Below are 14919 nucleotides of genomic sequence, written 5' to 3'. Positions count from 1 at the left end.
TGGTTCTTTTTATGGCATTCTCTTAGCTTAGTTTTCTGGAATAGTAATTCACTTTAAAGACTTTGCTTTCACATGCAGATTTGTTTTCTTTTTTAGAAAAATGTTGTGTTTTTTTTTTTAAGCACATACAAGAGAGAAAAAAAAATCTTCACATAGAATACCACATCACTGGTTTGAATTTTCTTGAATACATTGCATGGTCTGTGTCTGAGGAGCACGTGAAGTTGTTATTAGGGTTGGAAAAAGGAGCATTGAGGCAAAAGGGCTTTATGATCTGCTTTTCTGAGTATTTAGAAAATCAAAATCAGGGGTGCCTGGGTGGCTCAGTTGGTTGGGCAACCGACTACAGCTCAGGTCATGATCTCATGGTTCATGAGTTCGAGCCCCACATCAAGCTGTGTGCTGACAGCTCAGACCCTGGAGCCTGCTTCAGATTCTGTCTCCCTCTCTCTCTGCCCCTCCCCTGCTAATGCTCTGTCTCTCTCTGTCTCTCAAAAATGAATAAACATTAAAAAATGTTTAAAAAAAGAAAATCAAAATCATAAACAAATGTGCTTATATGCAGGAAATGAGCAATTATGCATCATCTTCTTATATACCTAGTGCCCAATTTCAAATTCTAACCTTTTGCCTTACCTGGAAGTATTCCCCTGGCAAGACTGTCCTGCTGCAGGGCTGGGGCGGCCTCCTTTGCAGTGACCTGGGGTCAGTGGTACCCAAGCAGACGCATCTGAGCAGAACCCTAGTGACGGCTGGACCTCAGCCTTTCCTCTCTGAAGAAAGAGAGGTTCATGTTTTGAGTAAGATAAATATGTGCTTTAAGATAAAGACCAAAAATATATCAAGTCCTAAGGAACTCAGCTAATCATGTTGTGAGGAAAAAGCCAAGGGAAAGTAAAGTAAGGTGAGTTCCAGTTCTGTTTATGTCCTGGACATGATTTGCTATGTTTTTGGTCATTTTGATACCCTTGAAGTTAATCAGTACACAATTCAGAAAGACACAGGCAAGATCACAGAGTATTTTAGATTTGAGAGGTCCCTTAGTCGTCCTCTAGACCAGTGCTTCTCAAGTGAGGCTTTCTGGCCTGTCTGTGTTCTGTGAACAGAATAATTATGAATAAGCATTGTTACACGTACGTAGCAATTTGCCAGAATCATTTTATGTCTGTTGAAACAAATAAAAAATCGGGCCTTGTGTTTTATGTGCCTTTCTTAAATTTCATTTTCTACTAATTCATTTTTATGAGTTACGAATTTTACACCAGTGTCAGTCAGCAACAGACAGGAAACTCAGAAAACTGGTCCTTCATGTCAGGCCACTGAAGAAGCACTACTCCACACCCCTGGGCACAGACTCAGATGTTTGTGGGGGAGGTAGCATAGGTGAGTGCAGTGGCGAGGTAGGAAAGTAGGAAGCTGGCACACACAGACAGGCCAGAGAGGCCCAGCAGGATCAGCCAACACCACTGTCTTGGACAGATACAGCCTCAGTACTGTCAGACCTTGAATGGTTTCATGATAACTTTTACATGAAGTCACCTGACTTGCAAATATTGGATCCAATATTTCTGAAAATATTTTACATCAGTTAAACTAAACATACCCCTGGGCAAAATGTACCCTATAAGCTGCCAAGTTCTGTGGGGACTGAACTACCTTTGGCACTGGGCTAATCCAGTCTCTGCTCCAACGCCTTGCAGTTGGGGAACAAGAAAGAAGCGGGCCACCGTTGGAGGTGCTCTTCATCTAAACACTCTTCCACATGCTGAACAAGATACCATCTGTGGCTTCCCACTGGCCCTCCCTCACCTTCTGGGTCTGACTCTTTCTCTGTGTGCCATTTCCTTGGTGATGGGCCGCCACATGCTTGGCAAAGCTTCTCTCCCACTCCAAGGCCTCCTATTCCATTCAACCAAGCCTCAGAGCACGATTTATGGGTTTTCACGAGGTTGGCCTGCTCTTACGTAGATGCCTCCAATTTGTGTCACTCAGAATACCCAAAGCGATTCCAGATGTGGTATATAGTACTTCTTGGGATGTAGCAGTATCAGCCTTTCAACATAGCCTGAGATTACATTTGAAATTGATAAGAAGCCCCCTCCCAGTGGCCACTTTCTTTTTCTGGGATAGGAGTGATTTGCCATTTGAGTGACTGACTGACTGCCTTTTTCCTTTGCTGCTGTCCTCAAGAGCCATTGGGTGTTTTTTGAATACCTATGATGTACAAAGCATTCTCTGGGATAATGAAAATGGATGAACCAATGAGTTTGGAGTAGGGTTGACAAACAATGAGGAGGTGCTCACCCTACCACATTTATGGAAGAGATCGCTAAGGGAACATGATGCTACTTTCCATGAGGCCAAGCTCAGCTTCAGAATTCTCCTCAGTATGGCACCCCCAGGCCAGTGCTACCAACTCAATAGAACTGGGAGGTACTATGATCCTTGGCTTATCTAACTTATCATACGATCTGGCTCTTAGTTCATACATACATGAAAGAGAGTTGAATATTTAAGGCTATAAAAACCTTAGGTAAGTAAGTAATAGATACAAATAAGACGTTCAACAGGGATGAAAGAAAGAAGAGAGAATTTTCAGCTGGAATGAGCAAAGTCTTCCAGGAGGATCTAGAATTTGAACTGGATCTTAAAAGAGTTAGGTTAGAACTTGAGAGATCATCATACATCACACAGAGATCAACATACAGCTAAAATATTCAGCTGAAGAATTCAAGAACAGTAAAGATACTATTTTTGGGAGCAAGGATCATGTGGTATTGCTTTCCTTGAGTCTCCCCAATGCACCCAGTGCAGCATCATGAACATATCTGGGAACTCAGGAATTAGGAGTTGAATGAATTGATTTCAATCCAAACAAAAAGGACAGTTTCTTCTACAAAATGGGCATAAAGAGGTAGGGAACGAGGTGGTGGAAGAGGCTGTCAGGGGAGTACTAAGGCTCAATTTCAAATCAGATCCACCACAGGCAGGTCTTGCAGTTTATCTTCTCAGTGTCTGTTAACTCTCTTGCCCTGAGGTCCAGTGGCTGGACCACTCCCATCCTCACCCATGGGTGACCATGGTGGGCTTGACCAATGTCTGGACTTGCAGCTCCTTTCTAAATACTGTGTTGGTAATGTGGGCTCTGGCCAGTGGGCACAGGTATTAATACCTCTCCAACACTGCCACGCAGGCTTTCTCAACTCCCTTTTTCCTCAAATACACAGAAGTCCTCCTGGCTCTTATCAACAGCCAGGAGCCTGGGAAATCTAAGGTGCTGAGATTCAGGCAGTCTGAGGCATTTCTGCCACTCTTCCATCTACACTCCACCAAGCTTGTTCTGGGGGACCTATAGAATTCCTCCCCAAAGGACAGTCAGATAATTTCCTAAGCAAGAGCCTCCCTCTGTATCACTCAGCATGCCTAAAATGCTCTGATAACTTTCCAATGCCTGGATATTTCAAGAAACTTTTAAAAAGGAAAACAAAACTCTCGCCAGGCCCTGGAGTAGAAAAACTGGTTTCTGCTTTAAAAAAAAATAAACAACAGCCTTTGAAAAATCTCTATTTAAAAATTCTTAAATTTGCCTCTAAATGCGAGTTGTAATTAATAGAAGTTGGAGTTTACACTATCGAGTGTAAAAACACCCTCAGGCACAAACTAATCAAGTGTGTATGTCATGCTGTAAACTACAGCAAGTTCTTTGTTTGACCCAAAAAAAGCTTGCCAAACAGCAGTTTTTCTTTGTCAGTCTCCTTTATTGTCTCATTTTTGTTTTCACCCTACCTCCCCCCTTTCTCACTCCTTTGAACCTGGGTACAGTATTTAAGAAACTTTTCAGGTCCTATGTTTTATTGATAGTTTTCATCAAGCATGAATTTAAATTTGAGAATAGATTAGGTGTCTTAGCCCCTTTTCTTTTTGATAAATAACAAGAGGTTTCTACTTATGATTTTCTGTCCTCGGGGCTTTATCATTAAGATTAAATAACTGTACTCTCAAGCATGCCACTGCACAAACATCTTTTCAATTACGTGAGTAACAGATGCCTTCACAAAGGAACTATTGAAAATTCAGAGAGCCATGTTTCCAAAAAAGAAAGAAAAAAAGAATCAGATGACAGAAGAATGTAATTGTTTACCATTAAAATATATCCTTAACTCTTCCACCGAAAACCTCTCAGAACATTTTGTTTTTATACAACTTATTACAAAGTTTGATCAAAATTATAAATGTTTGGGGGAATTGTTGAACATTTCAGAAGCTCTGGAACCCATGGTGTCTCACGTAGATGAGACCTAAATGCAGTAGTTGTTTGCCTGTCTTCACATAATGGACACTGTCTGCCTTCATTTGTGGGGTGCTCATTATGTTGAAAACACTGTAGTTATATTTGTCTGTTACTCTTGAAATAATGTTCATCTGCCCTTGAAATGGATCCATGCAACTTGATTCTGAGTTAGTCATTGTTTTTTCATTGAGAAGAATGATTGCCTCCATCTTTGCTGGCTGACATTGTGGAGGGCTGGGTGCTATTTATGGTCTATGCCCTCTGTTGTGAGAATGTACTTTAATCCCAGGGCATAAAGTCAGCCTTAAGTCCATTCCAACTTTCTTTAGTGTGAAAGACATGGGGATAACATCAGTCTAGACCCTCTTAGAAGAGGCAAGGAGGCATCATAGAAGCAAAGCCCCTGAGGAGCTTTCATTCTAACTGGGGAGGCCATGAGAACCTCAAACATGGTAAGATTAAGTGCCCCAGGCTGGAATTCATGAAGGGATACGATTCCTGAGTTTCTCTTACCATCCAACATCAAGCTGGGCCTCATCCACGTAGGGTCACCACCTTTTCAAGAGTCATGGTATTTTAGAAAAAGGAGCATTGTGCCCAGTGCCCAAGCCATAGGGCTGTTCTAATGGGTTGACTCCTTGTGGAATGGCCATGGGTGTATTTTATAGGTCTGTTACGTCTGAGAAAAAGAGAATGCTCACTCTGATTTTTTTAGTACCTTAAGTGCTTAGAATTCTCCTAACCCAGGGGTGATCAGTTCAGTATCTCCTGAGTGTCAGTGCTTCTCAGACAAGGTATAATAGTGCAGTTACCCTGCTGATATGAAGGCAGCTCAGAGAGGCAAACAGATCTGTGTTTGAACTCAAATTTTAGCACTTAATAGCTGCATGCCTTTGACTAGTCATTTAATAATTTCACTCTGAACCTCCATTTCCTCATCCATAAAAATGAGGGTAAAATAATGTACCTATATATACTTCTTTTTGTAATAGTTGAACTTAAGGTATACAAATACCTCCTATTAATAGGCATTTAATACATGGTCCCTGTTATTAATATTGGAATGCCTAATCAATATATAAGAATAACCAGAAGTTTCTCTCCCCATCCTCCCACCTCAGGCCCCCACAGACCAATGTAACTGCAGTTCAGCGGGCCTGTCATCCCTGAGCAACCTCTCTCACATTGACAATCCTTTATAGGAGTCAAGCCACCATCTTGCTTGGCCCAGGCTTCATGTACCTTGCTTTTCTTTTTTTACTTAGTTAGGGTTACAGGCACTCCAGGACCACAGAAGAAGGTGTCAGAGTCATTAATGGGCCTAGGAAACAACTCTCCCACCACTTCCAGGGGCAAATGGACGGTATTAATGCCTTCAAAAAAGTTTCTTGTTCATCTTCTGTTGTCTCTAGAGTAGGCAATGAAGCCCTGTTAGGCAGGTAATTTTCCCAAGAAAGACCTTTTCTGATGACAAGTGGCCATATATTGTTGTTGATATAATGGGCCACATGGCTTTTGGGTATCTTACATAGAATACAAATGATGCTATTTATACCCACTTCCTTATTAAAGCACTCCATTCAATTTACCCTTGGTGACCTCACGGTCAAGCTAAGTCTTCCATATAGAACCCATGCTGCATTCTCCCGTGGTTTTCTTAGCTCACATGAGTCCTGCCATTCACCATTCTCCATGGCCTACAGGTCAGCATGGCCTCTGTCTCCATGGTTCAATGCTCAAAGCCTTTAGTTCACCTCCTCATCTGTTTTAGGAGGGTGCTGGAGACCTCTTTCTCAGCTCTCTTGGTTACTGACATTTTGCTCCTCACACTCTGCACGCTATTTTTTCTGCTTTCCAGAAACACACCATAAAATAGAGGAGATTTTTACCCAGGGCCCACATCTTTCTCAGATGGAGCTTGGTTTTTAAGAGAACAGGAACAAAGTTTCTGTTGTACTCAGTGAGTGTTGTGCCCACTGAGGAAACATCCCACTTCTGTGTACGCTGACATAGCACATTTGTGTCTTTGACTTTTGTTTTGGTACCAATCACCCAAACGCCCTTCTGCCATTTTTATGGTTGTGGTCTGGAACCCTGAGAGGTGGACAGTATGTGAGATTAGAAACTTTCTAGTCTTCTTGGAACCTTAATAAGGGTGCATACATCATCTTCAAAAAAGAAAAATATACCTTCTATTGGCTCCATATTTGGTGAAAGATTGCTTCCCACACTTCACAGTGAAGTTATATTTTCAATTTCTGGCTGAGAAGGGAAATGTCTGGCCAAGCCTTAGAATTTATCAACCCTGGAATCAACTTAGAGGTATAATGACTTCATTTGGGATCAGATCAGATCCGAAGCCCCAGCGGAACCAATATGTCATTTCTTTTCTACCGCCATGTAAAAGCCTAATACTGCAAGTATAGTAGGAACATTTTGGCCCTTACATGCACACCAGCTTTATTTCCCTCTGACCCTAAGGTATTCTGTTCCAGGGGCACCAGCAGATCTTTGGGCCTAGAGTTTTTCACAGGTTTGATGCCATAACAGTGTCTATAAAGTGACGAGGGTGAGTTTGAGGATCAATTACAACCCTATAAATTACCTACTTCTTTCCCCCACTCCAAATTGAGTCAGTTCTAGACAGTATTATACTATCATTTTGCAGAGCTCTATAAATAGATGGATTCTCATTTTTCCTCTTAAGCACTGTTTGCTCAATGTTTTTGGCCCCAAAGTTCAGTCATTCCACGCAAGCATTAATCAATACAGAAGATTATTAGTGGTTACTCGTTCAAAAGAGATTTGACATTATTTTCCATCTGAGTATGGGGAAGGGAGGGGGACAGCGCTGCCTAATAAAGATGAAGTCTTTTCTTCTTTTGTATGAAATGCAAATGATGAGGACATGTGGCGATATACATTTCTTGAATGTGAGGCTGCTGGTTTTTGTTAAGAAAGAGAGGCAGGACCCTGGAGGATTTTAGAATTTGTAAATATAAAATTATCTGCCTTGGTGTTTAAAAAAATAATAAAAGAGAGAAAGAGCTGGCAGGTTGCCAGATTACTTACATTACAGTAATAGATTTGCTGACCCCTGACTTCTGCTGTAGGGAAATGTATTGAATTTTTCATAATATCAGATGAGGCAGATCTAAAAACCTAGTATACTGAGCACCATTATTTAACTTGAGATTTAACAAAGCCGAAATCTTTTCAAACCAGCAATTTCTTGTATGATGATAATTTAGTGGCTCAGATGCTAATAAATCAAGGTTATAATGCTATTGATTTGTTAATTTTAACTTGGGTTGATTTTAAGTCGTCTTTATTTAAAAAAAAAAGATGAAGAAGGAGAAGGAGAAAAAAAATCTTGCTTTCACAGTGACTGAATTTAATAAGAATCTTGGTGATAGCAAAAGGCTCCCCTACTGTTTCTGCTGTGGGGTGGAAAATGTTATTCTTGTATTATTCCTAGGGAAAAATAAAATCTCATGCTGCTACAAATCTGATGCCTATGGAAAGATGTTATTTTTTAATACATGATGGCTTACCTATTTCAGATCCATTAATGGCATCGTAAATAAGCATTTTGCTAATCTGAAATGTGAAATCTGGATAATAATAAAGGCCCATTTATCTGCCAAGCTTTCAATTCCCAGAGTAGATGTAGATCAGGGGTAAAAATCTCTCTGGATTTTCTAATGAATATATTGCTTCTCTTCCCCATTACTTCCACCCACCTAAAACCCAACCCACATTCTTAGAGTTGCAGCCCATTGAAGATGGGCTGTGTAATGAGTTCTCAGGGGCTGGGGTGCATTTTTGCTTTTAGCTGTATAGTTTAGAGACTGATTAAATCTTTGTTGTACTACAAATATTTGAGGAATAATCATCCGCAAGGCACAGGCATGTTGCATTATACTAGATTCTTTATACACAACAAGCCTACTCAGCTTCCTGCATTGGGTAACGTTGACCTTAATATTGGCTAACCTGTTTTTAATGGTATTGCATTTACCCTAAACGTTTAAAATGTTCCAAAGCCTATAATAGCTTTCGTCTTTTTGTACTGTAAAAACTTCTAATAATCAGATGATAAGATCATATCCTGTGGGGTAATTGTGTTGTACCATGACAGGATAACTGAAAAAACATTCAGTGAAAATCGCACCAAACGGAAATCACTATATGAACAGTGATTGTTTGTGTGCTGTGTGAGATCGTGCCCTGTTCTTTGGGGCTTAGCTGGCCATATTTCTACTTGTTTCCTTTTAGCTGCTGCCTTTCTTGTTTTATTTTGGGAACCTTTTTTTCCCTGAGCCACTATAATTATCTTTCAGTGATTTAGAAGGAGGAAAAAAAACCACTCAATTGACCTTTACACACACACACACACTCACTCACTCACTCACATATTCTCTCCCTCTGGAAGCCTTGAACAAGCAAAGCTTGTGTTTGGATTCAGTTTTACCTTAGTCATGCCTCTTTCCAGATACAAGAAACATTTAATTCCAGATTTCCTGCTTCTGGCTTTAGGCCTTTGACCAGCAAAGTGAAATGTATTTTTTACTGCTGTCGGCCAGCCAGCTGCTGAGTTGAGTGAAGAAGAAAAAAAAAAAAAAAAAAAGAAAGAAAAGGAAAAAAAAAATGAAAGCAAAAAATGAAATGGAAATGTTGCCCTGCTTCTTGAATCTGCAGAATTGTCTAAGGAAATTAAAGTCTCCTAAAGGCACCCAGCTAAAGGGCCTGGGTGGCCCGGGCCTGTGAGAGCCTGAGGGGAGGGGTCCACGTTGGGTGTGCCTCCAACCCAGTTCTCTGCCTTCTGTCACCCTCTCCCTACACTCAGAGGTAACACTGTCATGCTTCCCGGTGAAGAGGGTTCCTCCACGTGTCACCGTCGCGATTACAGAATGAAGCTGAGGGCAAGGGGGTCCCAACAAACAGCAACCATTGGAATACCCAGACTTCAATGCTACTTGGGTTCCCATGGCAACCAAACAAAAGTAAAACAAACCTATCCATCCCAACAATAAAAATATGTTTTCATTAAAGTCTATTTAAAATGTTTTTCCCCCCGTTTAAAATATTCAATGCATTTCACTCCCCAGACAAAAATCCCCAACCTGCCGATGTTAAAGGGGGATCAAGTCCCTGGCGGGACCACGTAGATAAAAGGAATCGGGGTAATGTTGGGGACTTTACAGATGAGACGGGATAAATTCAAGTATGAACAAGATTGCTTTTTTCTCTCTTCTGCTTAGTTATGCTTTTTATTATATAAACATTAACTGTAATATTACAGTGGGAGTCAGGTATTTGGCAACCATATATTATTTTAGTAAGTCTACATCGAGAGAACAGTTTCCAGTTTTAGCAGCTGTAACATGTTTAAACTCAGTTTGTAATGGGATCTGAAGATAACTATTCCCCACGGGCTGTGTTGATCTTCATGGCTGGCCCACTGCCAGACAGAGGACTCGAAACTATTATTCACGCCTCCTTGCACATACCTTGTCTGAGCATGCTCAGTAAATGAATTTTGTTTCTAATATGCTGTAAATCGGGATTTCATTTTCCCATAATTTCCTTGGTATTTTATTAAACATCGAACTATTATCACAAAAGCCCCCACGTCTGTACTCGCAAACCTGAACAGTTGTGTGTGTTGAAGTAGCTGAGATCCAAATTGCCTGGTTAGAAGCCGATTGTAGGATAGCTAACAAATATCCAAACCAAAGAAGTTTTTGCCTGGAAGTCTTAGTTTAAAAATAATTAGAGTTCCCAATATTTGAACAGATTTATGTTGTTTATAAGCCAAGTACATTTTCTTCATTGAGTCAACTTGTCTTATTTAAAACAAATTATGTTTGCCGTATTAAAGTTCATATTTTTAAGGCTGAGTCTTGTATTAATCCCACAGTGAGTCATTAATCATACCAAATGCATTATAAAAACTTTAATCACTGCAGTTGAAACTGAGATTGTAATGCAATCCATCCCTTTTAATTACATCAGCTATTTTTCCCTTTCAGATCAAGAGCTATGTCGCAAAGGGAAAACAGATTAAAACTAGAGCTGTTTGATGTTTCTCTTTTTAGAACAATTTTAATGTACTTTGTTTGAAAAGTTATATAATTAAAATGCTTGAATTTTTCAGCCCTCTGATTTTTGTGGCTTGAGTGGTCTGTCCGCCCTCCTCACTGGGGCTGTCTTTTGTTTGGCACCCCAAAACGGGTGGGAGTCACCCACCCACCTCAGAACTCGGGAGAAGACAGCTGTCTCTCAGCTACACTGAGCTTGCCTCCCATTAACCTCTTTATCTTAAGTGTCTGCTCTATATTTTAACATGAATGAAAATATAAACTTTGGAGACAGGCAGAACTAGGTGCAAATTCCATCTCTAACAAATGGTGTAATGCTTAAGCAAATTATTTAACCTTTCTGGGGCCTCGCTTGCCTCATCTCTCAAAAAGGAATAGTAATCATAGTACTAGTAATAGTAGTAATATCATAGTAATAGCAGTAATATCATAATAATAACAATTACAGTAACACTCCAGGAAGATATTGTGGAGATAACATGAAATAATCTATATAATGCATTTAGGACATTACCTGACACATACTAGTGCATACTTAGACTATCATGTTCATGAAGAAGTCAGGGGCTTTGAATGCTTTGTTCACTGCTATATCTCAGTGCTTTGAGCACTTACGCACATAGTAGGTGCTCAATAAATAATAGTTGGCAGAGCAATAAATGAATGCCAGCTGTCATTAGTCTTGCTTTCATTGCTGTGATAATATTTTTGGCACTTAGCCAGGTTCCATGAGCTGTGATAATGACGTTAACTTTGGACGCTTCCATTGGTATCTTTGGTATATAGATTCATAAAACCAGAAAGATGTCTTGCAAGGAAGTATGTAAGTTACCAGGTGCTGGTTTTGACCAAGGAAGTAGACCCTGGAAGTGTGGAGTAAGTTTCTAGAAATGCACAGGTGTCATTGGAGATGAGGTCCTTCAATAAATTGCTTATATTGAGAAAAGAAACTAAACCCCAGTAGCATCAATGCTACCTGGAATTGCCTCCCAAGATTGATCATCTCTTCTGATATCCTTCCAGATTAATCCTACCATATGAAAGGTTTATTAAAGGAGAGGAAGATAAACCCCTGCCTCCAATCAAACCTCGGAAACAGGAGAACAGTTCACAGGAAAATGAGAATAAAACAAAAGTATCAGGAACCAAACGCATCAAACATGAAATCCCTAAGAGCAAGAAAGAAAAAGAGAATGCCCCAAAGCCCCAGGAATCATCAGAGGTGAGTTGCTGTCCTCCACAGAAATACCTCTGTGAGACACATCCTGTCCTGTGTCTTCTGGAACCCTGCATCCAGAGCCGTGTCCCTGAATACCCACAGCCCTAGACTAAGAATTCACATCATCTCAGCTCCACGGGTCCCCATAGAGTGGATCTGTTGGTTTGCCCAGGAGCTGGAAGGCAGTGCGTGGTATTAACTGGATGGACCAATAACAGGATCTAGAAAGATGAGAACATCCTGTATAAAACTGATAGCAAATGCTGACTTTGAGATAGAAGGAGTCAGGGCTTCAGCTCTGGGAAGCAAAGAGACTCCTATGTGATGTGGCTTCTTTGTCATTTCACAGCCAGCCTATCTGAGGAGTTGGTCTGACTCTAAAGCACACTTTGTGGGTTCTAGCACATTTGGGATGTAGAAATGATATATGCCATGTCTCCACAGGACTTCCCTAAAAACTCAGAGATTTGTTTGCCTCCCATAATTGACTTCTGTGCATGAGCCTTGGGTTGAAACCAGTTTAGAAACACCTTAAGTATATACTATTTGTAGGAGAATTTTGAAATTGTTCCTCTGAAACCATTATTATCTCTCATGTTAACAGGTAGTTTCTGAACCTTTTAAAACAAGCCCCAGCTACCCACAGCCCCCAACAGCCCTTTGGTAGAAGCCATTACTGTCAGCATACATCCAGTCATGGAGGCTGATCTGGGCTCTGTTTCAACATGAATAATAAAAAACCCTGCTGCCCATAAAAAAAAAAAAAAATTAGCAGCCACATTTGGAGACAGCATGTTCTAGGATTCAACCCCAAAGGGAATTTTGGTGCTGATATTAAACACCCCCTAAAAATCAGGTTTATAATGAACACATAAGAGACTCCCTAATTAAACACTGGCTTAAAACACACAAACACACACACACACACACACACACACACACACACACACACACCACACCAACCTCCTAACTAGAAATTAACCTACCCAACTGACTCCTGTGTAAGAAGAGATTATTAATACCAAGAAAAGATTTATTTTTTATTTTTGTTTCGTAATTATTCTAAGCTTTAGTAATTAAAAAAATGGGGGGGAGGGTGTGGGGGAATGATGCAGAGATTTCTAAACATCTGCAAGCTTGCAACATAAATGGCCAAAAGCAAGGAAATTCCAAGTTAAGGCTGACATTCCATTCTTCCTTTATCCCGTTGGCCTGGTGATTTATTATAGGGTTTTGGATCAGTGAGTTCTATTAGATACCATATGTACAGCATCGCCAAAGCACCAGAGGACAAACTGAGGCCATGGGGCCAGCTGACCTTTGAGTGGCTCCACTTTGGGGATGAAGTTTGAAATGGTTGTTTTGTGAGGTGGGGGCGGAGTCCTCAGCCCGCTGCCCTGAAGCCCCTCAGCTTGGGGAATGATTGTTGCCAAGCATAGAGCCTGACTCCCTCCAGATCACAGAAATTCTTAAGGCCTTCAGGCTCCCTGTTTCTCCTAGGCCCCAGTGCCTCAAGGCACTGTAATGTTGGAGTATCAGAGGTTATCATGGTCAGGTCATCTGAACTACCTGGACTCTCATACCCTCTCCGAGGCTGACCTTAGAGTAAGCACTGCTGCCCACCTCCAACACAGACCCATGTGTTTGGCCAGGTATATTTCTCCTCGGTGACTGTGTGTTTGGAGTTTGGATTTTATTGTTGTTTTTCTTGATGTTTTCAATATGAAGCAGTGAACTCAATGGAGACAGGAGGGCTTATAAAGCCCTTCCAGTCAGACCCACTATCTTCAGGTAATTGGATTGCAAATGGCATGGTGGGAAGGTACCATTTAACACATCAAGGCAGATCATAAAATGCCATCCCAGGAAAAACGGTCCTTTACTTTTTTCTGCCTAGCTTCCAGAGACCCTCTAAACCTGTTTTACAAACAAAACCATAAAACTCCATGTAACCGAAGACCTAGGTCCCAGAAACTTCAGTGAGATTGAGTATCCCCTGTAGCTTTACTTCAAACCACAGCCCCATCAGAAACTGACATTTAAATGCAATTTGCCTTTTTCCCTTGCTGTACTCATTTTTCTGTATTTTCATGTAATGTATAAGCTCAGGGGACCAATGATGATTGTTAATGTAGAACAAGTAATGATATTTGTACTGGAAAAGGCAACTATTAGTACAAAAAAAAAAAAAAAAAGAAAGAAAGAAAGAAAGAAAGAGAAGAGAAGCAAAAGCTATTAGGTCTTACACGTCCCTAAAAGACAGAGTTATCTTCAAGTAGATTTAAGGAGAAATACCTCTGAAAGGGTTTGATTTCTTTAAAATATTTTTTCTGTGCACCCCTACACCAGCATCCTCAGTCTTACCCGAAGATGTTAATGTGGTTGATACTTCTTTTCTTAACAAAGAGGAACAATATTCAAGGGATGAGATGATGGGGGGTGGGGGGGTGGGCAGGGGTTGGAAAAAAGACCAGCTCAATACAACTGTTTTGTGACTGTTCTCCTCTTAGACACGTCAGGGCAGAGTGACAGTTTTGAAAGGGCTTGTCAGCCAGCTGGGTCACAGATGGAAAGTTAAAATGACCTTCTAAGGTCAAACTTTGCACAGCTACATAATGCAATGAATGGGTCAAATTGTGCCCACAACTTCTGTCAATAGGGACACATAAAGCGCACACCCATCTCATTGACCACAATGTATTTCAGTGAACAGAAAAGCTGCATTTGTGGTGGTGCTCACTGCCTGAATTTTGATAACTTCATTTTCAGCTTTAATAGAAATATAGTTTGCTGCAGCCTAGAAGGACTTTGAGTCCTCTGTCCCTCAGGTAGACAGGCTGGTGTTGCATCCGCATAATTTTTTAATATTTTAGCATTATCTGCATGTCATATGGCACCGAGTAGAAATTAACACTTAAGCATTGCTAATTTTAGGCATCATACTGAACACATTAGGATGAGATTTGCTGTCTCAAAGAAAGGCAAGGGGTTCTAGGAAGTTTGTTGCCTGTTGTTGATATGGGGTTGGTTGGTTTTTGAAAGAGAGATGCTTTCAAAAAAAAAAATCTTTCTCCAAAGTGTCATAAAGCGCAGCATGTAATTTAAAACCCATTTGGATAATTGACTGATCTGACAAAAAAAAACACCTCAGAATTAACCTATATATTAGAATCAAGGAATGATAAGATCGTATACACTTTGCTATTTGATAGGTGTCACACAAGAGACTAGAGCGCCTATCTACCCTCATGTTTCTGTAATTTAGATTTCTTTGTTTAGAGCTGTGATGGGTGGGGGGCAGAATA

At 40.6% G+C, this 14919-nt stretch overlaps 1 protein-coding gene across 2 annotated transcripts in view; it reads left to right on the top strand.

Annotated features, from left to right (window-relative positions):
* ARID5B (AT-rich interaction domain 5B) overlaps window positions 1–14919 on the top strand; it is a 180178-nt gene that overhangs the window by 158931 nt on the left and 6328 nt on the right. For both annotated transcript variants that reach the window (XM_060642665.3, XM_060642666.3), the window contains one exon: window positions 11419–11617. In XM_060642665.3, coding sequence (XP_060498648.2) covers window positions 11419–11617 — 199 coding nt within the window. The remainder of the gene's footprint in view (window positions 1–11418; window positions 11618–14919) is intronic.

This window comes from Panthera onca, chromosome D2 (assembly GCF_046562875.1).
Source record: "Panthera onca isolate mPanOnc1 chromosome D2, mPanOnc1 haplotype 2, whole genome shotgun sequence".
Taxonomy (NCBI): Eukaryota; Metazoa; Chordata; class Mammalia; order Carnivora; family Felidae; genus Panthera; species Panthera onca.
Note: the sequence above shows the minus strand (reverse complement) of the source record. Positions and strands in the feature narration are given on the sequence as shown.